General features: G+C 44.4%; 1 protein-coding gene across 5 annotated transcripts in view; it reads right to left on the bottom strand.

Moving 5' to 3' along the window:
- Window positions 1-25434, bottom strand: part of LOC140190023 (uncharacterized) — a 158538-nt gene that overhangs the window by 94062 nt on the left and 39042 nt on the right. For all 5 annotated transcript variants that reach the window (XM_072246420.1, XM_072246419.1, XM_072246422.1 and 2 more), the window contains exon 6: window positions 21072-21386. In XM_072246420.1, the coding sequence (XP_072102521.1) occupies window positions 21072-21386 (315 nt within the window). The remainder of the gene's footprint in view (window positions 1-21071; window positions 21387-25434) is intronic.

Here is a 25434-nt window from a genome sequence, read left to right as displayed (position 1 = left end):
TAAAACACACATGTACACATAATAGGATAATAGGACCAACCAAGCTCTATCGCAGTCTAGGGGTAAAATGATCAGTCTCAAGTGACGCAGAGTTCAATTCAGTTTAGTTCAGTTCTCAGTAATCGCTGCTGTGCCGTTGGGGAGAGGGAGAGGGGGAGAGGGAGAGGGAGAGAGAGAATGATGATATTCAAATCGGATTCAAACAGACCTTTGATATTCCTTGCAGTTAGCTTTCGGGCCAGCCCTTTGTAACGTCTTCTCAAGTTACCGACTGTTACCCCGCCGTTCCGGATACGATCGTTCTTCTGCGGTGAACCCAGCACCCAGGGAAAGGCGGACACACATACCAGGTTCCTACCGATCATACCTTTCCACCCTGTGCGTCTATGGTCGGTCCCGCTACCAGACCTCCAAAACTTCCACCAAGTTGTGGTGGGGGGCACAACGCACTTCCGGGGTCTCGTTATCTCGTGGTGTCGTGGTGTGTCGCTTGCCTTAGCGAACCTGTTCCTTTTATCCCCCTCTTACTCACTCTTCCTTCAGTTAGTCCTGACGAAGGGTCTCGGCCTGAAACGTCGACTGCACCTCTTCCTATAGATGTTGCCTGGCCTGTTGCGTTCACCAGCAACTTTAATGTGTGTTCCTTTTATCCCCCTGCTGAGGTATCGCCTGTCTATCAAACTTCAAACAGTTCCGGTTCAAAGCAACCGGTCTGACAATACTCGGAACTGTGTCCCTTTTCGTTAATCGCTCTCCTCTCTCTCTCATTAGCATTTTGAATGTTTCCCCATTGTCTCTCTCTTATATCTCTTATCGGCATCAATCTTCTGATAACTTGGCCTTTTGTCACATCTTGTACACCTCTATCATGTCTCCTCTCATCCTCCTTCTCTCCAAAGAGTAAAGCCCTAGTTCCCTTAATCTCTGATCATAATCCATACTCTGTAAACCAGACAGCATCCTGGTAAATCTCCTCTGTACCCTTTCCAATGCTTCCACATCCTTCCTATAGTGGGCGACCAGAACTGGACACAATAGTCCAAGTGTGGCATAACAAGAGTTTTATAGAGCTGCATCATTACATCGCGACTCTTAAACTCTATCCCCCGATTTAGGAAAACTAACACCCAGAAGCTTTCTTAAATACCCTATCCACCTGAGAGGCAACTTTCAGGGTTCTGTGGACATGTACCCCCAGATCGGTCTGCTCCTCCACACTACCGAGTATCCTGCCATTTATTTTGTACTCTGCCTTGGAGCTTGTCCTTTCAAAGTGTACCACCTCTCACTTCTCGGGTTTGAACTCCATCTGCCACTTCTCAGCCCACTTCTTCATTCTATAAGTGTCTCTCTGCAATCTTTGACATTCCTCTACACCATCTACAACAGCACCAACTTTTGTGTCATCTGCAAACTTGCCAATCCACCCTTCTACCCCAACATCCAGGTCGTTAATAAAACTGACGAAAAGTAGAGGTCCCAGAACATATCCTTGTGGGACACCACTAGTCACAACCCTCCAATCTGAATGTACTCCCTCCACCACCACCCTCTGCCTTCTGCAGGCAAGCCAATTCTGAATCGTCCTGGCCAAACTCCCCTGGATCCCCTGCCTTCCGACTTTCTGAATAAGCCTACCGTGTGGAACCTTGTCAAATGCCTTACTAAAATCCAGATAGATCACATCCACTACACTACCCTCATCTATATGCCTGGTCACCTCCTCAAAGAACCCTATCAGGCTTGTTAGACACGATCTGCCCTTCACAAAGCCATGCTGACTGACCCTGATCAGACCATGATTCTCTGAATGCCCAGAGATCCTGTTTCTAAGAATCTTTGCCAACAGCTTTCCCACCACAGACGTAAGAGTCACTGATCTATAATTACCCGGACTATCCCTACTACCTTTTTTGAACAAGGGGACAATATTCGCCTCCCTCCAATCCTCCGGTACCATTCCCGTGGACAACGAGGACATAAAGATCCTAAACAGAAGCTCTGCAATCTCTTCCGATGCTTCGTGGAGCAGCCTGGGGAATATTCCGTCAGGCCCCGGGGACTTATCCGTCCTAATGTATTTTAATAACTCTAAGACCTCGTCTCCCTTAATATCAACATGCTGTAGAAAATCAACCTCACTCATATTGTCGTAACCATGATCAAGTTCCCTCTCATTGGTGAATACCGAAGAGAAGTATTCATTGAGGACCACGTTCACTTCCACAGCCTCCAGGCACATCTTCCCACCTTTATCTCTAATCGGTCCTACCTTCACTCCTGTCATCCTTTTTTTCTTCACATAATTGAAGAATGCCTTGGGATTTTCCTTTACCCTATTCGCCAAGGCCTTCTCATGTCTTCATCTTGCTGACTCAGCCCCTTCTTAAGCTCATTTCTTGCTTCCCTATATTCCTCAATAGACCCATCTGATCCTTGCCTCCTAAATCTCATGTACGCTGCCATCTTCCAACTGACTAGATTTTCCACCTCACATGTCACCCATGGTTCCTTCACCCTACCATTCTTTATCTTCCTCACCGGGACAAATTTATTCCTAACATCCTGCAAGAGATCTCTAAACACGACTACATGGCCACAGTACATTTCCCTGCAAAAACATCATACAAATTCACAGCCGCAAGTTCGAGCCTTAAAGCCTCATAATTTGCCTTTCCACAATTAAAAATTTTCCTGTCCTCTCTGATTCTATCCTTTTCCATGATAATGCTAAAGGCCAGGGAGCGGTGGTCACTGTCCACCAGATGCTCTCCCACTGAGAGATCTGTGACCAGACCCGGTTCATTACCTAGTCCTAGATCTAGTATGGCATTCCCCCTGGTCGACCTGTCCACATACTGTGACAGGAATCCATCCTGGACACACTTAACAAACTCTGCCCCATCTAAACCCTTGGAACGAATCAGGTGCCAGTCAATATTAGAGAAGTTAAAGTCACCCATGATAACAACCCTGTTATTTTTGCATCTTTCCAAAATCTGCCTCTCAATCTGTTCCTCTGTATCTCTGCTGCTACGTGGGGGACTATAGAATACCCCCAGTAACTGCTCCCTTCCTGTTCCTGACTTCCACCTATACTGACTCAAAAGGGTATCCTGCTCCATTACCCAACCTTTCTGTAGCTGTAATAGTATCCCTGACAAGTGATGCCACCCCTCCTCCCTTTTTTCCGCCCTCTCCGTCCCTTTTAAAGCACTGAAATCCTGGAATATTGAGAATCCATTCCTGTCCTGGTGCCAGCCAAGTCTCTGTAATGGCCACTACATCAGAATTCCATGTATGTATCCAAGCTGTCAGTTCGTCACCTTTGTTCCTGATGCTTCTTGCATTGAGGTGCACACATTTCAGCCCTTCTATCTTACTGTCTTTGCACTGTTTATTCTGCTTCTCTTTCCTCAAAGCCCCTCTATATGTTAGATCTAGCTTTACTCCATGCACTTCTTTCACTGCCCTATCGGTTTGGGATCTTGGATCTAGGGTACTTCGAGGCTTGGATATGGACTCCGAGCCAGAGACTGGGCAAGGACCCAGAACCTGGGACTTGGCTCGGACTCAAGAACTAGGAGAGGACAAGGCGAGGCTACAGGACTGGACATGGCTTGGGTGAGGAACTCCTGGGAAGAGCGAGACACAAGGACTGATAAAGGCACATAGATAGGACTCGGATAGGACTGGACTAGACACGGGCTGGACGAGGGCCTTCAGAAGCACGGAGCCTTGCACTAGAAGTGATAGGAGCACGGAATACAGAGCCGGGACCCCTCCTTGGGAATAGGACGTAGGGCCGGGACTCATACACAGAACACTGAACATGAAGAGATAGATCCCAACGCAAAGTGGCAACAAACGGCCGGACTCCCCCTCCCCCACCCCCAGCGAAGGCGTGGACACCAAGAGACAATTCCACAGAACAAAAAACAGTTCCTTATCTAAACCTAACAAGGCTCCGGTCTTGCTCTGGCGGTAACACTTCAGTGGTACAGGGAGGGTATACAGGCGGGGTATCCAGGCTAGGTGAGCAAGCAGAGAGTCAGGCGAGGTATCCAGGCCGGGAGTCAGGCGAGCGGGGAAAAGACAGCAAGCGGAACAGAACAGTCCAGCAGGGAATCCCTGGTTTCCAGAGATATTTATGTCTCAGCCCCATAACGAGAAACATGTGCCCACAACAGAAACTGGGATAAACCAGAAATCCCGGAACAAGGAACCATGGACCGGAGCGTGAAGCGGAACACGGATTTCACGGACTGGACTCCGGACTATGACAGCAGACCATTTCTGAACAGGAAAAAAATCCAAAATTCTGAGCTGCAAACGGATTGGGAGTTCATGTACAGAGCACCCTAAAAGTTTATATGCAGCTTATTCAAACGTCGACTCTTCACTAATTTCCAGTGATTCTTTCTGACCTCATGAGTATCTCCGGTATTGTGTGTTGCTATGGCTCTACGTTATTGGATGACCTTTGCTTTGTGTTTACATTTAAGAAAGTGAGTTCCGACGTGATCCCGATAAAATTGAAGAAATATGGTTAACAAATTATTACGATTTCATGTATTGCATACAGGTTTATTACTGGTCATGCCTTATATTTTCTGATCCGATGCGCCCAAGTCTACATCAATCAGGAATATTCACCTATATGTGCAACCAGCTAAGATATAAACTTTGCCAAATGAAACACGTCAGCAGTTAAAGCGACAGAACAAATGTTAATTAACTAGTGCCTGCCTCAACAATGTCATCGATCAGTACATAAATTCACATAGTTTTTCCCACAACAACTGGAAGTGGATGGGTTATTTTTTTTAAATATTGCGTCTTTCTTATTCCCAATAGAGACATAGAAGGACCAATTACTGTGGAAGGCACTAGAAGTATGCCAGATTTTTAAAGGCGTGAATGAAGAGAAATGAATGTAGTTTCTATTACAAAGAATAAGGTGCTCAAATAGTTGAAAATCCTAAGGAAAAATTACTCATCCTTAACAGGTGAACTGCACTGTAGGCTCCAGAAAGAGGTAGTAGAAGAGACTATGAAGGAACTAGTAATAATTTTTCCAACAAAAATAAATTGGACTCCGGCATGGTGCAAGAGAACTGGAAAATTGCAATTGTCACTCCACTCTTTATTAAAGGAGAAAGGCATCAGAAAGGAAATTATAGACCTGTTATCCTGACCTCAGTGTTTCGGAAGATGTTGGAGTCAATTGTTAACAGTGAGGTTATGGACTACTTGGTGACACAGGACAATATAGGGCAAAGTCAGCATGGTTGCCTTTAGGGTAAGTCATATCTGGTGAATGTATCGGAATTCTATGAGGCGATAGCAAATAGGATAGATAAAGCAGTTGCAATTTGTGTTTTATATTTGACCTATCAGAACGACTTTGACAAGGTTCCACACATGAGCCTGCGTACCAAGATAAGATCCCGTGCTAATAACGTAAAGTTACTGGCAAAGTTAGAGCATGCCTGATTGGAAGGAGGCAGCGACTGCGATTCAAAGGATGCTTTTTCTGGTTGGCTGCAGTGACCAGTGGTATTCCGTAGCTATCGATGTCGGGACCACTTCCATTTGTTCAGTATATCAATGATTAGAAAATGGAAAAGATAGTTTTGTTGTCAAGTTTGCAGATAATACGAAGCGGTATGGAGGGCTAGATAGTGTTGACGTACCTGGTAGACTGCAGAAGGACAAAGAGAAATTAGATGTATGGGCAAAAAAGTGACAAATAAAACAAAATTTTGGACAATGTATTGTCATGCACGTTGTTAATAGAAATAAATGTGCAGACTATTTTCTAAACGGGGAAAAATCCAAAATTCTGAGATGCAAAGGGACTTGAGAGCTCTTGTGCGGAACACCCTAAAGGTTTACTTGCAGGTTGAGTCGGTGGTTAGGAAGGGAAATGGGATACTTGCATTCGTTTCAAGAGGTCTAGAATACGAAAACAGGAATATGATGCTGAGGCTTTATAAGGTACTGGGAAGGCCTCACCCTGAGTGCTGTTTACAGTTTTGGGCTCGTCATCTGAGGATAGATGTGCTGGCATTGGAGAGAGTTCAGATGAGGTTCACAAGAAAAGTTCTGGGAATGACAGGGTTATCATACGCAGAACATTTGGTGGCTCTGGATTGGTACTGAAATTCAAGAGGATGTAGGGGAATCTCACTGAAGCCTTATGAATGTTGAAAAGCACAGACAGAGAAGGTGTGGAAAGGAGAAGTCACATGGTGGGGGACAAGCGAGCACAGCCTGAGGATGGAAGGGCGTCCATTTAAAACAGAGGTGGGGGAAGCGTACTTAGACTGAGGGTAGTGAATTTGTGGAATGGGTGGAGGCCAGGCCGTCCGCTGTACTTCTGGTAGAGATTGATAGTTTCTTGATTGGCCACGGCATCAAAGGGTACAAGGCGAAGGTCGAGGAAAGGTGATGGGGGGGGGGGGCGTGGAATTAACCACGATGAATTTTGGATCTTCCTCCATGGGTCAATGGCCTATTTCTGCTCCTATATCTTATGGTCGATAGAGACGGATGTCAGCGAATAATGCAATTCTGCTTCCCCTGTACTGAAATATGTTAAGTCTTCACGCCAACAAACAGCAGTCCATATATCAGACAATAATAGTTCAAGCCACATCAAATGCGCTGCAGTGGAATCAGCTATTAATATTTACTGCACACGGTTTCCGTCAGTCAGTGGATGTAGTCCTGTGGAGGGATACTGTGCTACAAACTGACGACAAGGTCTGTCTTTCTATGCTATCATGGTAAACAACAAAGCAGGTCCAATGCCCTGGTTTATATTTTTACTGTTATGCTTTCTATATTTCCTTTAGCAGTCATGTAGGAGCAGGCTTTTCTGTTCTCTGATGCTTTGGGTTATTGGTGAAGATAGGAGATGGGGAGAAATCCAATTAGAATGGTAGAGCTGATTGTGGGTTCTCTGGTGAGGGACACCAAAATTAGGCTTGGGCTGTTGTTCGGCGGGAGATGAAGGCGGAAGCGCTGGAAGGAATATGTCGTAGAATACCAGTTGTACATTTTGCTTTTGGGAAACGTATACCCTTTGGATTTCCTCTTTTAATTCGGTATATTTCTGGTGTTTTTCATTAATTGATTTTAGTAATTTACACAGACCGATGTCAGTGAAAATCTCAGCTCAGTTTCCCCTAGACGAATACAAGCTGAGCGAGCTGGGCGAGCTGGCCTGAGCCTGAGGGTTACATAGTAATGGGAAATTTTAACGTGCATCTAGTTTGGGAAAGTTAAGTTATTAATAGATCTCGAGAGAGAGAGGATTTGTCAAGCGCAGAAGTAGTTAGACAGATTTCCAATATGGGCAACGGAGCGGCAAATGAAATAAAATGCTGGAAAATGCATCGTCCTGCACTTTGTTAGTGGAAATAATTCTACAGACTGTTTTCTAAAAAGGGTACAATCCAAAAATCTGAGGTGCAACGGGACTTGTGGAGAAAACCCTAAAAGCTTGTATGCATTTTATGAAAGGACTTCCTACGTGAACCCCAGGAAACTAAAAAAATGCTGCGAACAAATAATTAAAATTTGTTGTTTTGCATACAGAATTATTATCGGTCATTCCTTACATTTTCTGATCTGATGCGTCTTACCCTATATGCATCGGAATCTGCACCTATATACGCGACGAACTAAGATATAAAACTTTGCCGAATGAAACACACCCGCACTTTAAGCGACATAGCACAAATGTTAATTAAGTTGTGCCTGCCTCAACAACGTCAATTATCAGTACATAAATTCACATCGCTGTACCCACAGCGACTGGAAGTGGCAGGCCAAATTATTAAAAGATAAAATCTTCGTTATTCCAAATAGAAAGAAATAAAGAACAAAGATGTTTTTAGTTCTATGCCTACCTTCTGTACAATTCACTCCCGTATCATCTCCGTGACCGCAGTTATGACTCCCCCATCCTCGGAAGGAACATTCCCAAAGGGTGGATTCATTTCCATTGCAGGCAACATCATCCACCCAGATATTCCCTCTGCCTTGCCCGAAGCGAGCCCCCGTTATTGCTGCTGCGGCAGAGGGACAGCCCAACTGATTGCAGACAACCTTGGCGTTGGCAGTGCCCCATCCATCGTCGCATACCGTTCCCCATTGTGCATTGTACCGCACCTCCACTCTCCCTGAACAACGATCGCTGCCGCCTACCAGCCCGATCTCTGGCTCTCGAATGACATTCAAAGAAGAAATTACTCTGGGTTATAGAGATACCTGTGTCGGAGTGTCTCTTACAGGTATGTTCAAATCCACCTTCCTGGCCATAACACAGAATATGAATGTCTGCACAAGCGGAGCCACCATTGAGTGAGCGGTGAGGCTAGTAGAGAGAATGGGATTGTCGGGCTTTGGCTCAAAGGACATAGAAGAGCCAATGGCTTTAAGTAACTTATCCGGTTACGTTTTGTTACGTTTCTTTTTTTCTACTAGCGTCAAGCGTACGTACTGTAGTTTAAAAGTTCTTTGTGTCGGATTCACGCCGTATGTTGGAGTCCTGGGAGCGCCACGGGCAACTGTATGTGCATAAGGTGCATCCAGCTGCAGCTACTGGAAGACCGTGTTTCGGATCGGGAGCAGCAGCGCATGGCATTCGGCTTGCACGGGAGAGTGAGGTACTGGGAGGTAGCCTCCCCTAACGTGCAGGAGCTTGATAACTGAGTGACTGTCCCAAGAAGGAAATGGAGGTGAATAGGCAGTTAGCTCAGAGTAGCTCTCAGGTACGCCCCCCCCCCCCCCCCAGAATAATAAGTATATCGTTTTGGATGCTCTTTTTCGTTATAACGTCTGAGAGGAACGCCATGGAGACCAGGTAGAATGCACTTTCCTTGGGTCCTTTTTGCAGAAGGTAAAGACGGAGTGTCGGGAGCTTATGAGAATGAGGACTCATATCTGAGAAATCGACAAAAAATTCTTTTGACTTGAGCGGGACACACGGATGGTCTGTTGCCTTCCAGGTGCCAGGGCAAGGGCCGACTCGGATCGGGTTCACAGCATTTTTGAATAGGAGGGGAAGGGAAGGGGATTCAGATATCTTGGTACAAAGTGGTTCCTCAGAGACGAGCTAGACAGAAGGATGAGATATTCAGGATTACTGCCGGTGACACACACAAGTGAGCGTAGAAACATAATGGTTTGGCAGATAAATATGTGTCTGAGAATTTGGTGCGGGGGTTGGCAGGTCTTCAGGTTATTGGATCATTGGGATAACTGCCTAGTGATGTATAACCTGTAGAAAAGTGAATCGTTGCAGCTGAAGCTGATTAGGACCAATATTCTCGCGCATTGGCTTCTCAGAACAGTTGGGGACGGTTAACCTAACTTTGCAGGCGTGTGGAAACGGGAGAGAATGGACTCAGGATAGGGCGAAGAGCAAAGATACCGTGCAGTCTGACTGTTAGGAAGGGCTGGCAGATGTTCGAACAAAAAGGCTGACTGCAGAGTGAGTATCAGTGCGTTAGGGTTGCAGTATGAAAAAGGGTTTCAATACTGTACTCAACGTCTTATAAAGTATAAGAATAGAGTGCTCACACATTACCACGCCTACAGAGACAGATGTCATTGAATATCTCAGTTCTGATTTTCTTAAACAAGAATGTGATAAGTTGCCCCCTAACAACAGTCCATATACCAGTCAATAGTATCATAACCCACAACACTTGTGGTGCATTAGCGTCACCTACAATATTTACTGCACACTCATCTTTCGTCAGCCAGCGAATGTAGTCTTATGAAGGAATATTGTGCTCTGTCATGTCGATGATATTTGCCTCTATATGCTGTCATGTCAACAACGGCAAAAAGGACTATAAGTAAACACGTCCATAATTATCATTCGTTGTTCCCGATTTAAAACTGCATCTGGGTCATAGTAAACCACAGACTGCTCAATTCGCATCACTCCGGCAGCGGGAGACTTATGTGTTTTATCGTAGAGCAAACGTCCATCAGAAACAGGAGCATATTTAGGCCAGTGTGGCCATCGAATCTGCTGTGCAATCGATCTTGGCTGATATATTCTCCTTCCGTACTACATTCTTTTGCCTTCTTCCTGTAATCTTTGACGCCAAACTTTGGTTGACGTAAAGTGGTCGAATGTCCTGCTATATCAGCATTGAAATCACATGCGGATTTCTGGACTGTGATGTTGTACTTTGGTATCAAAATTCTGAAGACAGTGTCGGCGCACCTACAAGGATCCTAACCTGATCATTGTTAGCAGTCTTTCACTGCTTATAGTTAGCACGGAAATTGATCTTCATATATCGACTGAAACAGCAAGTCAAGCACGGTTCACAAAAATTCACAGGGGTATCTGGTCATGTTCCAGTATATTCTCCAATTGTTGCACAGGGATTGTGAATCTGAACCCAAGATACTTTCATGGAAGTTACAACTCATTTTCTCAAAATGTGTATTTATTTCTTTATCAATCAGTTATTTATTGATTAACATATTTACTTCAGCCTTTACTTACAACTTAATTATTTATTTTACCCACTTATCAAAACAGCCATCTGTCCAACTATCTATCTGGCGATTATTATTATTATTATTATTATTATTATTTTAAACTAATATCTCTGTACAAGCTAGTAAAACATTATGTACCACCATAGCTAAGCATACTAATTTTTCAATTGCTTAGAATCTTCGCACTATTCCAGTGTTATTTGTACTTCTGGCTTTCTGAAGATTTGCATTATTATTGTTGTCTGTCGAATTATCTACTGTTATCTACTGTATTATATAGTAACGTTGGGGTGATACCAGTTGTACATGTTTCTGTAGGAACAACGAATACGCCGCTCATGTTACATAGTCCTTTAATTTCCTCTTTTACTTCAGTATATTTCTCGTGTTTTTCACTTACTGATTTCGGTGTGTTATGTGCGTGTGGAATGAATATATCTATAAAGTTAGCTGTGCATGTGTACTTATTCAGTAATGTTTTATCAGGATGAGTATTGTATCATGGAAATCATTCACACAACAGTAGGCCCTTCCGCTACCTAGTCCCTATCGTTTCATTTAAAATGCCTGTTGCTACCGAGCAGAACACCTGGACAATCACCCTCTATACCCCTATCATCCATGGACCTATCCAAACTTCTTATCAACGTGAAAATCGAGTGCGCGTGCACAACTTCAGTTTGCAGGTTGATCCACATTCTCATGATCCGCTGAATGAAGACCTTTCCCCTTAAGTTGTCCTTAAGCTCTTTCCCTTTCGCTCTTAACCCAGGACCTCTCTTTGTAGTCCCACCCAGGCTCTGAAAAGAGCTTGCTTGCAATTACCCGATCAGTACCCCGCATAAGTCTGTATATTTGTATTAAATCCCGCCTCAATCTTCTACCTAACCGATGCAATCTTGGCAAAACTTCTAAAACTTCCTAAAATTGCTATGGTTATGTGGTGAACCGTATATTGACCGAATGCATTACCTTCTGGCAAAGAGCACCAATGCCCTCAAAGGGAAATTCGTTAAAAACTAGTTTATACGGCCATGTCCAGCAAGAATAAAGTCCTACCCTTTATTGAGCACAACAACACAGCGTGCTGTCGCAGAAAAGCAGCATCCATCGCCAGTCAAGTCCATCACAAAGCTCATGCACTTTTCTTTCTGCTGCCTCAAGACTCACACCACCAGGTTTAGGACAGCCATTACCCCTCAGCGATGAGCTTCTTGAACCAAAAGGTATAACCACTCCATTTCACTTGCAGCGTCACTGATCTGTTTCCACAACCTACGGACACGATTTCAAGGACACCTCAACTCTTCACCCCATGTTTTCGGTATATATTACTTCGAACCATAGAACACTACAGTGCAGAAAACAGGCCATTCATCCTTTCTAGTCTGTCCGAAACATTATTCCACTAGTCCCATTGACCTGCATCCGTCCATAACTCTCCAGACCAGTCCCATCCATGTAACTGTCCAATTTATTCTTAAAGCATAAGAGTCAGCCCGCATTTATCACGTCAGATGGCAGCTCGTTCCACGCTCCCACCATTCTCTGAGTGAAGTTCCCGCTAATATTGCCCCTAAACCTTTCCCTTTTTACGCTAATGCCATGTCCTCACGTATTTATCTCTCCTAATCTATGTGGAAAGAGCCTATTCACATTTACTCTGTCTATACCCCGTATAATTTTGTAAACCTCTATCAAATCTCCCCTCATTCTTCTACGCTCCAAGGAAGAAAGTCCTAACCTGTTCAATCTTTCCCTATAACTCAACTCCTGAAGACCCGGCAACTTCCTAGTAAATCTTTTCTGCACTCTTTCAATCTTACTGATATCCTTCCTATAGTTAGGTGACCAAAACTGTACGCAATACTCTAAAGCTGGCCTCACCAATGTCTTATACAACCTCCCCATAACATCCCAACTCCTATACTCAATATTTTGATTTATGAATGCCAGGATGCCAAAAGCCTTCTTTACAACCCTGTCTACCTGTGGCACCACTTTCAGGGAATTGTGTATCTGAACTCCCAGATCTCTTTGCTCCTCGGAACTCTTCAGTGCCCTACCGTTTCTTGTGTATGCCATAACTTGATTTGTCCTTCCAAAATGCAACACCTCACACTTGCACACCACGAGTCACAGGCCTGCAGTCTGATAAGAAATCATCCACTACCACTCTCTGTCTTCTCCCACACTGCCAATATCGAATCCAGTTTACAACCTCTCCATGGATGCCTAGTGTCTGAACCTTCTGAACTAACCTTTCATGTGCGACCTTGTCAAAGGCCTTACTAAAGTTCATGTAGACAACATCCACAAGCACACATCTACTTTTTAAATATTATTGTAGATTTTTAAATATATTTTCTCAATTCAAACTGTTAAATTCTAAGGTACAGCCATTGCCAAGCACATTCATTTCAAGAACAGGAGAAAATCTGCAGATGGTGGAAATGCCAATACAGGAGGGATGACATGTACAAAAGGGAAGTATTACACCGTACCCCTGGAGGAATACGTATTCTCTCGGGTAGGTTTTTTTTTTGAGCTTTTGGGGATGGTTGAAACTAATTTAGCATGGTAAGGGGAGGGGAGTGAAGGGACTTACGATACGAAGGGTATTGAAACAACGAAAGTACCGTGCAGTCAGGCTGTTAGGGAGGGTAAGCAGATAATCGGACAAAATGCAGCGAGCAGGGTGAGGATCACTGCATTAGGATGCAGAATAAATAAAAGGTTGCAAATACATATTCAAAGCCTTATATCCCATTGCAAAAATTTCAAGAAATAAGCTGGATGAGCTTATTGCCATTTTTAAAAATTGTTGTGGAAGATGCTGTGGACATCGCTGATTCGTTGCTGAAAGACAGTTACATTTGGTAGCTGAATGTCCTTTGTACATTGTATCCGAAAGATAGGAATATAGGCAGAGGGCGAGGCGTGGCTCTGTTGTTATAGAATGGCATCAAATACTGACAACGATGTGACATAGGATCGGAAGATTTTGAAATTGCGTATCTGTCATTGTAGTAATGGGAAATTTTAACGTGCATTAGTTTGGGAAAGTTAAGTTATTAATAAATCGGGAGAGAGAGAATTTGTCGAGTGCAGAAGTACTCAGACAGATTTGCAACATGGGCAAGGAAGCGGTAAATGAAATAAAAAGTTGGAAAATGCATGGTCTTGCACGATGGTAGTCGAAATAACTCTGCAGACGTTTTTTCTAAACAGAGTAAAATCCAAAAATCTGAGATGCAAAGGGACTTGTGCAGAGAACCCTAAAAGTTTATATGCTGAACAGACCATGATTCTGTAAATGCCTATATATCCTATCTCTAAGAATCTTTTCCAACAGCTTTCCCACCACAGACGTAACGCACTCTGCTCTATAAATACCCGGACTATCCCTACTACCTTTTTTGAACAAGCGGACAACATTCGCCTCCCTCCAATGCTCCGGTACAATTCCCAGAGACAACAGGACATAAAGATCCTAGCCAGAGGCTCAGCAATCTCTTTCCTCACCTTGTGGAACAGCCTGGGGAATATTCCGTCCTGCTCGGGGACTTATCCGTACTAATTTATTTTAAAAACACCAACACCTCCTCTCCCTTAATATTAACCTGCTCCACAACATCAACCGCACTCTAAGTCTCAACTTTACATGCTTGCTTTAATATTCTAGTCCTCTTGAAATGAATACTGTTAACCGCATTTGCTTTCCTGACTCCAGACTCAACCTGCAAATTAACCTTTAGGGTATCCCGCACAAGGGTTCTCACATGCCTCAGATTTTTGTGTTGTCACTCCATCCAGAAAATCGTCAACGCTTTCATATCTTCTACCGAAGTGCATTGCCATACAGTTCCCGACACTGTGTTACATCGGCCACTTCTTTGCCTATTCTACAAAGCAGATTTAGTCCTTCTGTAGCCTCCCTATTTCCTCGGAGCTATCTGTCTCTCCACCAATCTTAGTATCATCTGCAAACTTTGCAACAATACCATCAATGTCGTCATCAAAATAATTGGCAAAAACCGTAAAAAGAATCAGTTCCAAGACTAACCCCTGTAGAACACCACTGGGCACCGGCAGCCAACCAGTTAACGGGTCTCTTCATGGCTACTTTGTTAGGTGTACGTGTACATCTGCTTGTTAATGCAAATATCTAATCCGCAAACGATTAGAAGCAATCACGTCCAGAACTGTCATTCCGTGTCCCGGAATTAAAATGGAGTCGTGTCAATCGGAATACAAAAAGCTAAAATCTGCCTCACTCACTTAGCAGGAGTCAAGTGGATATTACCTTAGACATTCTTCTTGTATTAATGCCATGGAGCTTTACCGTTAACCGTGGGGTCCGTGGGACTTAGTTTTGCGACACCACGACACCACTTAGTTTTCCCTCCACCACGATCCTTTGCCTTCTGTAGGCAAGCCAGTTCTGAATCCACCTGGCCAAACTTCCCTGGATCTCATGCCTTCTGACTTTCTGTATAAGCCTACCGTGTGGAATGTCAAATCCCTTACTAAAATCCATATAGATCATATCCACTGCACTAACCTCATCTATATGCCTGGTCACCTCCTCCAAGCAATCTGTCAAGCTTGTTTGACACGATCTGCGCTTCACAAAGCCATGCGGACTGCCCCTGAAGACGACATAGCCCTAACATGCTAATTAAGGCGTGAGACCTTGGAAAAAGTTATCTAAGAGCTCAAATCTCTTGGCGTGTGCCTTTGCATGGTGCTCCTTTCCTTTTTTTAAACTCTAAAATTGTACAAAACTGAAATAATACACTAATATTGCTTAAAATGTTTAAAAGAATGTTTCATCTTTGACTTTATGACTTTTGCAGATCAGTTCATGTTCTACTCACTTAACTATTTACAGTAACAGAACTTTTGACCGGGGTGCGCAAACCTTTGCATACCACTGTATATTACTTATTAGGAAATCTCTAAGTTGTGGCATTGGTTTATATTCTGCTGAATATGTAAATCGAAATAAGCATCTCCATCTTTTTGGAGGTGAATAATCACTAAGTATGAATTTTGGCAAAATGTTATAAATTTTGCTTAAGTATCCGTCATTTTCCATTGGGACTCGTGACAAAATTAACCGATTTTTTTTTCACAAGACGACCTACTGATCAGTGTGCTGTACCGTGAGGCTGCAGCAAGTCTAAAACTTTATTTATGACGATGAGTGTGCTTCAGAGACACGGATTATGTGTTTACTTCGTTCTTACAGATTCCAAATGAAACAACTTAGTAAGGGTATTTTTTTTCTGAGAACCTTTCAAAACAATGATGGCAGAAATGCAAGAAAGCCCCTCCCAGAAAAGTCAAGGGGCAAGAAAGGAAAAGGAATGTGGTTGAATTTGGTAACAAAACAACCGTTAAATAATTCTGGTTAACCATCATCATCATTAGTAATAAGTCTTCTACTGAATTTAGCATATTTTCTTCAGTTAAATATTTGTAAGGCATACCTGATTGGCAAGTAAGACCTGCATCTTCTCCATGTGTGCAATCATGAACGCCCCATCCCCGGGAGGGGCAATTCAACAAGCTAGTCTCAGAACCTTTGCAGGCCACGTTGTCCATCCAAATTTGCCCCCGACCAGTCCCGAACCGTGCTGAGCCAATCGCAGCTGCACGGGAACCACAGCCAAGTTGACGGCAAACAACCTCTGCATCCACTCTCGCCCAATCGTCGTCGCAAACCGTACCCCATTGGTTAATGTGGAAAACTTCCACTCTCCCGGAACAGCGATTACTCCCGCCAATCAGTCTCACAGTAGGCGCTAGAATTACTTATAAAGACACCGTTAGCCGTGACTCGCTCTCTTTGTGTACAGTTTATATTTATCATAGTCATAGTCATAGTCATACCTTATTGATCCGGCGGGAAATTGGTTTTCGTTAGAGTTGCACCATAAGTAATTAAATAGTAATAAAACCATAAATAGTTAAATAATAATATGTAAATTATCTCAGGAAATAAGTCCAGGACCAGCCTATTGGCTCAGGGTGTCTGACGCTCCAAGGGAGGAGTTGTAAAGTTTGATGGCCGCAGGCAGGAATGACTTCCTATGACGCTCTGTGTTGCATCTCGGTGGAATGAGTCTCTGGCTGAATGTACTCTTGTACCCAACCAGTACATTATGTAGTGGATGGGAGACATTGCCCAAGATGGCATGAAACTTGGACAGCATCCTCTTTTCAGACACCACCGTAAGAAATCTATGACACCACTGTCATAGATGTATTTCGAAATAGAGCTCAGAACAAACCCTTTTAGCCCAACGAGCCACGTAATCGATCTGTTTGACACTGGCCTAATTACAGGACAATTTGCAATTGGCAATTTACCTATGGTTTCGTATGTACAATTTCGGACTATGGGAACAAACTGCACCACTTGGAGGGTCTGCGTGGTCATGGGAAGAATACACAAACTTCTTACAGACAGTGGCAGATTTGAACTCGGAATACTGGAACGCCCGTAACTGTAAAAGGGTTCTGCTAACCGATACGCTACCATGGCGTATCTTCTTTCTATTTCTCCCAACTGCAGTTGAAAAGTTAAGGGAAAAGATCTTCATATTTAAAGACACATTTAATGAACGAATTCATTAAATTTCAAGTCAAGTCAGGTCACTTTTTATTGTCATTTCGACCATAACTGCTGGTAGAGCACACAGTAAAAACAAGACAACGTTTTTCAGCACCATGGTGCTACATGAAGCAATATGAAACCACGTAAAACAACACAAAAACTACACTAGACTACAGACCTACCCAGGACTGCATAAAGTGCACAAAACAGTGCAGACATTGCGCGACCCTGTCCAATGCCTTGCCAAAGTCCATGAAGACATTATCCACTGCCTACTTTCATTTACTTTACTGGTAACTTCCTGGAAAAACTCTATTAGACTGGTTAGACATGACCTACCACGTACGAAGCCATGCTGCCTATTTTTAATCTGTCTTTCCATATAAAACCACCCCCTTAGGATTCTCTACAATATCACACAACTGTTGCACGCAACTGAAACGTCCAAAAATAAAACTCCCGTCCAGATGAAACCCGAAACAAAAGTCCTTACAAAGCAAATTGCAGCTGAACTGAAAGAGGACAAGTATACTAGCCGGATGGTTTGCTAGTGCTGTCTGGGGTGCGGAAAGGCGGGGCTTTGAACTGGAGCTGCAGGCGGTGGAACCTGAAGTGGCAGAACAGTTAGTGGAGAGGTTGTTGAAGCAGATGTTGATAAGACCCAAGTCAATATCAGAAATCAATAGCTTGAGCACGGTACAACTAATGGCCTGAGCTACCTCTACTGCAATGCCAGAAATATTGTAGGAAAGACAGATGACCACAGGACATGAATGAACAAAGGGAAGCATGCACGATATTGCAGCGATTAGTTCGACTTGTTTGCTGGACGGGCAGGACTGGCACCTCAATATTCCGGGGGGTTCAAGTTCTTCAAACATGACAAAGCGTCAGGTGTTAAAGAACGAAGGGTGTCGCTGCAAGTCAGGAAAAATGTCACGGCTGTGCTCCGTCATGGCAGACCAGAAAACACGCCCAGTGAGGCATTATGGGTGGCACTGAGTAATTAGAAAGGTATGACGACATTAATGGGACTATATTATAGACCATACAACAGTCCGAGGTATTTAGAGGAATAAAGTTGGGTAGTTTGCAGACTGCTGCGAGAAAGGGAATGATGTTATAGTAGGTGATTTAAACTTTCCATATTTTGACTGGGACTCCCATACCGTAAAAGCACTAGATGGGACAGAGTTTGCCAAATGTTTTCAGGAAAGATTCCGTAATCAGTACATAGTACCCCGAATGCGAAAATCGGCGATGTTTGATCTGCTATTAATGAATGAGATCCAGCAGGTGACAGAAGTACGTGTTGCGGTACACTTCCTCTCTAGTGATCAAAATGTCGTTAGTTTCAAAGTAACTGTCCGAACGATAGGTCTGGTTCGCGGTCTGAGATTCTAAACTGAAGGAAGGCCAATTTTGATGCTCTCAGTAATGGTCTAGGAAGTGTAGTTTGGGACACGTTGTTAGGTTTGGAAAAAACGCCATGTGACAGAAGGCACAGGTTTGATATAAGTGGTGTGCATTCACAGGAGAGACAACCAATGAGTTCAGAGCACACATTTCAACCGCCAATTATCATCTCTCCCTGCTCCCGTTTCCCACTGAAGTGCACTTCAACTCCTCATTATTATTATTTACCGAACTGAGATAGATGTAAATATTATTCACACTCCAGGTTTAAGACCATAAGGCTTAATGCAAGAATATGGAGTACAATTTGAAAATTTGGCCCATCGGGTCTGTTCCACCATAGCCGAATTATTATCCCTTTTAACACCCTTCGCCTGACTTTGCACCGTAACCCTTTGAGGCCCTGAAAATAAGAATTTATCAACCTCCACCTGTCACACTGGGCGGGAGCTTTGGGAACAAGGGTGGACCCAAATGCAAGACACATCTTGTGAGGTTACTTAGATTTAGATTATTGTTCGATACCAGGAGAGCAAGGCAGGAGCAGGAAATAGTAAACTAGACAAGGACTCAGGACTGCAACTAGGCTGTGACCAAGGGTCCGGGTTTGGACTCGGAATCGGCTCCTAGAACTAGATGAGACAAGAAGAGGCTGGTGTATGGACCGAGACAGAAACTGGGCAAGGACCCAGCACCGTTGTTCTGGAATAATGAAGCTCAACTCAACCTATAGACTTGCTTTCGTGAATGCTTCAACTCCTGTTCTCAAAATATCAATTTATTTATTCATCTATCTATCAATCATCGATTTATTCATTTACTTAACTGCTCAGCTATCTATGCGTCCATCTGTTCATCTTTCTACCCAATTATTATTATTATTATTATTATTATTATTATTGATATTGTTATTACTATAAATTTGAACTTGTAACTCACCTCAAGCAGTTAAAACATGAGGTGCAGGCATAGATAATTACACACATTTTTCAAATTCTGATCACATTCGCACTATTCTAGTTGTGTCTACTCTTTTGGCTTTTCAGAGATTTATATCATTTTACCATCTCAGCCTAACTCCTAAATACTATTGGGACGGGGATAATAGCAGTTGCATAAATTAATATTAGGACTATATATACCTTGTTCATGTTCTATACTCTTTTAATTTCCTCTCTGATTTCAGCCACATTTCTGGTGCTTCCACTTATCGATTTCTGCATGTGATGTATGTGTTGGAATTGCGACATATACCGGTATTAAGTAAGTTCTTCTTGCTTGTTCGTCCTGTAATGTTTTATCCGGGCAGTTATTATGCTGTCAAAGAGGCGCAGAAGAGTCTAGGACAAAAGCAGGTTTTTCTGCCCATCCAGTTCGTTCTGAGCCATTTAAGCTGACAACTCCTATCGGCCTACACCGGAACCATCGCCCAGAAACCACGAGCGTCCATCTATTTATACAATCTGCTCACAGATTTCACTTACACTTCTTCAGTTACAAGCTCCTTCCATAGTCTACGATGCTCTGTATGAAGGTGTTTCCCCTCAAGTTCCTGTTAAACATTTCATCTTTCGCCTTCAACACATTACCTCTCGTTGTATTCCCACCCAACTGCTGAATAAGCCTGCTTGCATTAAACCTCTCTGAAACACATAAGTTTCTATACCTCTATCAGATCTCCCCTCATTATACAACGTTCCAAGAAAAGAGATGAAAAACTATTAAAGCTTTCCTTATAATCTGTCGTGGAGACCCCGTCATACCTGCAAACTTTCTCGGTTATTTTTTCAAAATGATTCACATCTTCCGTGATGGGAAGTATCCAAACTAGCACACAATACTCCAAATTAGGCCTCACCAACTTCTTATAAACATCAACATAACTTCTTCTATACGTCATACTTTGATTTATAAAGGCCAGTGTCCCAAAAAAAAAAACTTTCTTTGTGACCTAAAAAAGCTGTGACTAAACTGTCAATGAGTAATGAAATTGTACTCCCGGATATATTTGACGTAAAGTACTCCACAGTGCCAAGCCGTTCACTGTGTAAGACCATCCCTAGATTATCCTATTGAAGTGCAACGGTTCCTAACTGTGTGCATTAAATCCAAGCTACAATTTTCAGCCCATTTGTCCAGTAGATCCAGCTCCTGCTGCAAGCTCAGATAATTAGTATTCACTATCCTACATACTTAATTATTTCAGGTCATTCCTTATATTTTCTGATACGATGAGGTTAACCCTATATGATTCTGAAATCTGACCCTATATGCCCGACCAACTGGGATATAAAACATTGCCGAATTGACACATCAGCACTTTAAGCGACCCAGAATAAACGTTGCTGAGTGGCGCTTACCTCAGCAGCGTCAACGATTAGCATATAAATTCATCTCCTTATGCCCACAACAACTGGAAGTAGCTGGTTCAATGATTAACATATAGAGTCTTCGTTGTTCTCTGTAGGTATGAAGTTTTTAGTTGTCTACCTACCTTCTGTACAACTCACGCCCGCATCTTCTCCGTGACCGCAGTTATTAATCCCCCATCCTCCGAAAGAACAACTCCAAAGGGCGGATTCCTGCCCATTGCACGCAACATCATCCATCCAGATATTCCCGCTTCCTTGCCCGAAGTGCGCCCCTCCTCTTGCTACTGCGACGGAGGGACAGCCCAATTGCTTGCAGACAACCTTGGCGTCTTCAGTTCCCCATCCATCGTCGCATACCGTTCCCCATTGTGCATTGTGCCGCACCTCCACTCTCCCTGAACAGCGATCGCTGCCGCCTACCAGCCTTATACCATGTTCTGAAACGACATTCAAAGGAAAAATTACCGTGGGACGAGGGGATACATTTATTTTTCAAGTTTCTACCTTCCTGAACACAACACAGTGTATGAATGTTTGTATTGAGCGGCCATTGTTGGAGTAATCATGGTTGGTAATAGCTCAATAATGAGACTGGGTTGTCAGGCTTTGACTCAAATTAGAATTCGGCTCGGCAGAGTTGTTGGCTCTGGGTAAGATGTCCCGGTAACTTTCTGTTACGTTTCGCTTATTTTTTCTTATTGTTACTTTCTTACTTTCTTATATTGGTGTCCACGGAGATCCCCATGAACTACAGATGCGTGAAGTGCATCCAGCCGCAGCGCCTTCAAGACCGTGTTAGGGATTGAGGCAGCATATCGATGTACTAGAGCTACTACGGAAGAGTTAACAGCAACAAAACGGACTAGCAGCAAACACGTCCATAACCGTGACAGCTTGTTCCGGATTTAAAATAGAAACCGGGTCATTGGAAACCACAGAACTCTCAATTCTCATCACTCCGACAGCGAGAGACTTGTGAGTTTCATCGTAGAGTAAACGTCGATAAGGAAATAGGAACATAATTAGGCCAGAATGGCCATCGAGTCTGCTGTGCAATCTACCATCGATCGTATGTTCTCTCTCTGAACTACATTCTCTTGCCTTCTCCCCGTTATCTTTGACACCATTTTTTTGGTTGACGTGAATCGGTTATAAGCCCTGATATCTGATGATTGAATTAAAATGTGCGTTTTGGACTGCGATGTCGTTCTTTGGTATCGAAGATTTGAGGACATAGTCGATGTCCAAGCAAGGACCCTAAGCTATCATTGTCAGCTGTGTTAGACTGCTGGTAGATAGAACGGAAATTCTTCTTCATATCATCGCCTGAAACGGAAGCCAAGCTCCAAGAACACAAGCTTCGAGGATCCCAAGCTAAGCTCCAAGAACACAAGTCCCGAGGATCCCAAGCCAAACTCCAAGAACACGAGCCTGAAGTACCCCGCCTCCAATCTCACGACCCAAGGTCCCAGCCTGCAGCCAAGCTCAAGACCCAAGACCCCAGGCTGCAGCCAAGCTCAAGACCCAGGACCCCAGCCTCAAGCCTCAAGTGCAAAGACCACAGCCTGTCTCCAAGCTCAGGCCTCTAGATCCCAGCCACATCCTGTCCTGTAGTCATGCCAGGTACCTGCCAGATTCTGGGCGCCGACCCCGGGGCAAGACCTAGGTTCTGGGTCGTTCTCCAGTCTCGGGCTCGGAGTCGAAGTCTTGTCTCCTAGTCCATGGTTTGTAGTCCTGGTCCCGCTTTCACTAGCCAAGTCTGCGTTATTGTCCCTGCTCCTGGTCTGAATCCTGTCACGTCCCTACTATAGTCAAGTCCTGTTCCTTCTACTTCAGTGTCTGTGTCTCGCACTTGGGTCCGTTCCCAGCACCCCATTGTGGCAGAACGAACCAGCCAACCATGGGCCCAGCGACACAGACACTGGAGATGAACTCTCGCCATCCAGGATTCCCTAGTGCCGGAACCTACCACCCACCCGCCCGAGTTTTCCTTAGTCCTCGAGAGTCTCTTCAGTCGCCCGGAGGCCCCTGTAGAAGCGGAGGGGAGGGGGGTACTGTCATGGTCCGCATTCCGGTCGACAGGGGTCCGGGCGACCGAAAAGGCTCTGTAGGACTACGGACGACTCGGGCTGTTGGGGGTGGGGGGTGAAATGATTCGACACTCTGGAATTCTGGATGGCGAGAGTTCATCTCCAGTATCTGTGTCGCTGGGTCCATGGTTGGCTGGTTGGTTCCTTCACAATGGGGGCGCTGGTAGCGGAGCCAGATGAAAGACACAAACACCGAAGTACAAGGAACAGGACTTGACTAGAGTAGGAACGTGACAGGATAGAGGCATGGAGCTGGGACACCAACGCCTACTTGGCTAGGGAGAGCGGGACCAGGACTAGAAACCATGGACTAGGAGACAATGCTTGGACTCCAAGCCCGATACTGGAAAAGGACCCAGAAGCTGGGTCTGCCTCAGGCTCGGACCCCAGAACTAGGCAATAACATGACATGGCTTCAGGACAGGACCTGGCTGGGGTCTAGAGGCCTGAGCTTGGGGCTGGGGTCTTGCGTCATGAGCTTGGTTGCAGGCTGGGGTCTTGTGTTTTGAGCTTGTCTGCAGGCTGGGGCCTTGGGTCTTGAACTTGTCTGCAGGCTGGGGCCTTGGTTTTGAGTCTTGGAGTCTGGGGACTTCAGGCTTGTGTTCTTGGAGCTTGGCTTAGGTTCTTCGAGGCTTGGGTACTTGGAGCTTGGCTTGGGATCTTCGAGGCTTGTGTTCTTGGAGCTTGGCTTTGGAATTTAAAGGCTTGTGTTCTTGGAGCTTGGCTTAGGATCTACGAGGCTTGGGTACTTGGAGCTTCAATTGGGATCTTCGAAGGTTGTGTTCTTGGAGCTTGGCTTGGGATATACGAGGCTTGTGTTCTTGGAGCTTCAATTCGGATCTTCGAAGGTAGTGTTCTTGGAGATTTGCTTGGGATCTTCGAGGCTTGTGTTCTTGGAGCTTGGCTTGGGATCTTCGAGGCTTGCGTTCTTGCAGCCTCTCTTGGTCAGGACGCGGAACTTCACCACACGGAGGCAAGGACAGGGAGGGCCGGACCCAACGGCCGAGTAACGGCAAACGGCCTGCTTACCTGACAGAAGCAAGGGACAGGAAGGGACAGAACCAACCGCAGAGTAACGGCAATTAGGGCCTGGCTTACCCAACGGAGGCAAGGACAGGAAAGGAGCTCAATCTGTGGTGGCTCTGAGTGTCGGGGCAGCCAGCAACCTTGACTGGCTACCGAAACGGCCAAATCCGTACCACGATGACTGATTCGTCGAGTGGCAACAAGGCCCCATGAAGCAATGGTCCGCCAAACTGGTCTAGAGATTACAAATGGTTTCTCTAGCCTTCCATCAGCAGGTTGCTCCAAGGGAGACTGACAAGACAAACCAGCCCCCATAATCAACCCCAAGGCTACTTATATTCCAAACCCAAAGATGAGAATCACTTGCCTATGATTAACTCAATCAAAACAAGGGACAGCTGGAAAACCCGGAGTCCTGTGTCCACGGACCGGTTCGTGAACCGGAATGTGGCCTTCACGGACGGGACCGTGACAATCTCACCTAAATTTAAATTAGGAAGCCATAGATTTAACGCCATTCTGCAATGATTTCAGTGAGAGGGATGAATTAAGAAGGAATCCAATCGAAATGTATGGAAATGGAGAGGGGTTCTGGTGCCCATAGGGAACGAGCTGCAGCAAGAAACGGTGAGGCAGGTATAATTATATAAAGCCATTTGGACATGTTCTTCGATAGGACAATTTCAAAAGAGTATGTACCAAACCCCAGCAGAAAGGACGAGTCTAGCTTGGCCAGCATTGACGAGTTGCGCCGAAGGAACTCTTTGCATGTAGTTTTCGTCTATTAGTGTGACTGTACGCAATATATTCGACCGAATATAACTCTATTATCTATCACAGCTTTAAAAGGTCTGCAGACAGCAGAGGGACAGTCAAAGTGAGAAAAGTGAAAACACACAGGTACAAAAATGTTGAAAAATTATCTTTGACATCATTAGATCGAGAAGTAACCCGGGAGCATCCACATCCTGAACTAGCAACTCAATTAACCTCATTTGAAAAGCGATATACATCCTTCTTTCAAAATTAAAGTCACTTACCTTGCGAATGAACAGAACTAAACGAACTGAACTGTCTCTTCTCGTTCCAAAATGCTCCTAAGGACTAAGATAATCTTTGCCGTCCTCTCCTATCGTCCTCCCCCTTACTTCCCAAGGGACGGCAATCCGACGGAAGCTGATGTAAAGGTTGGCTGACTTTAGAGTAATCCTTCACAAACCTCTGCTAGTACCCACAGAACCCAAGGAACAAGAGGAGAGCGCTCAGAGTCTGGTGTCTTGGCCATGTGGTCATCACATAGATCTTAGCCGGATCTGTAGCGACTCCATCCCATGAGGCTATGTGCCCGACATAGTTGACAGGCGCCTTG

This window comes from Mobula birostris, chromosome 29 (genome assembly GCF_030028105.1).
Source record: "Mobula birostris isolate sMobBir1 chromosome 29, sMobBir1.hap1, whole genome shotgun sequence".
NCBI lineage: Eukaryota > Metazoa > Chordata > Chondrichthyes > Myliobatiformes > Myliobatidae > Mobula > Mobula birostris.
The sequence above is the reverse complement of the archived record's forward strand: the minus strand, read 5'-3'. Positions and strand labels throughout refer to the sequence as shown.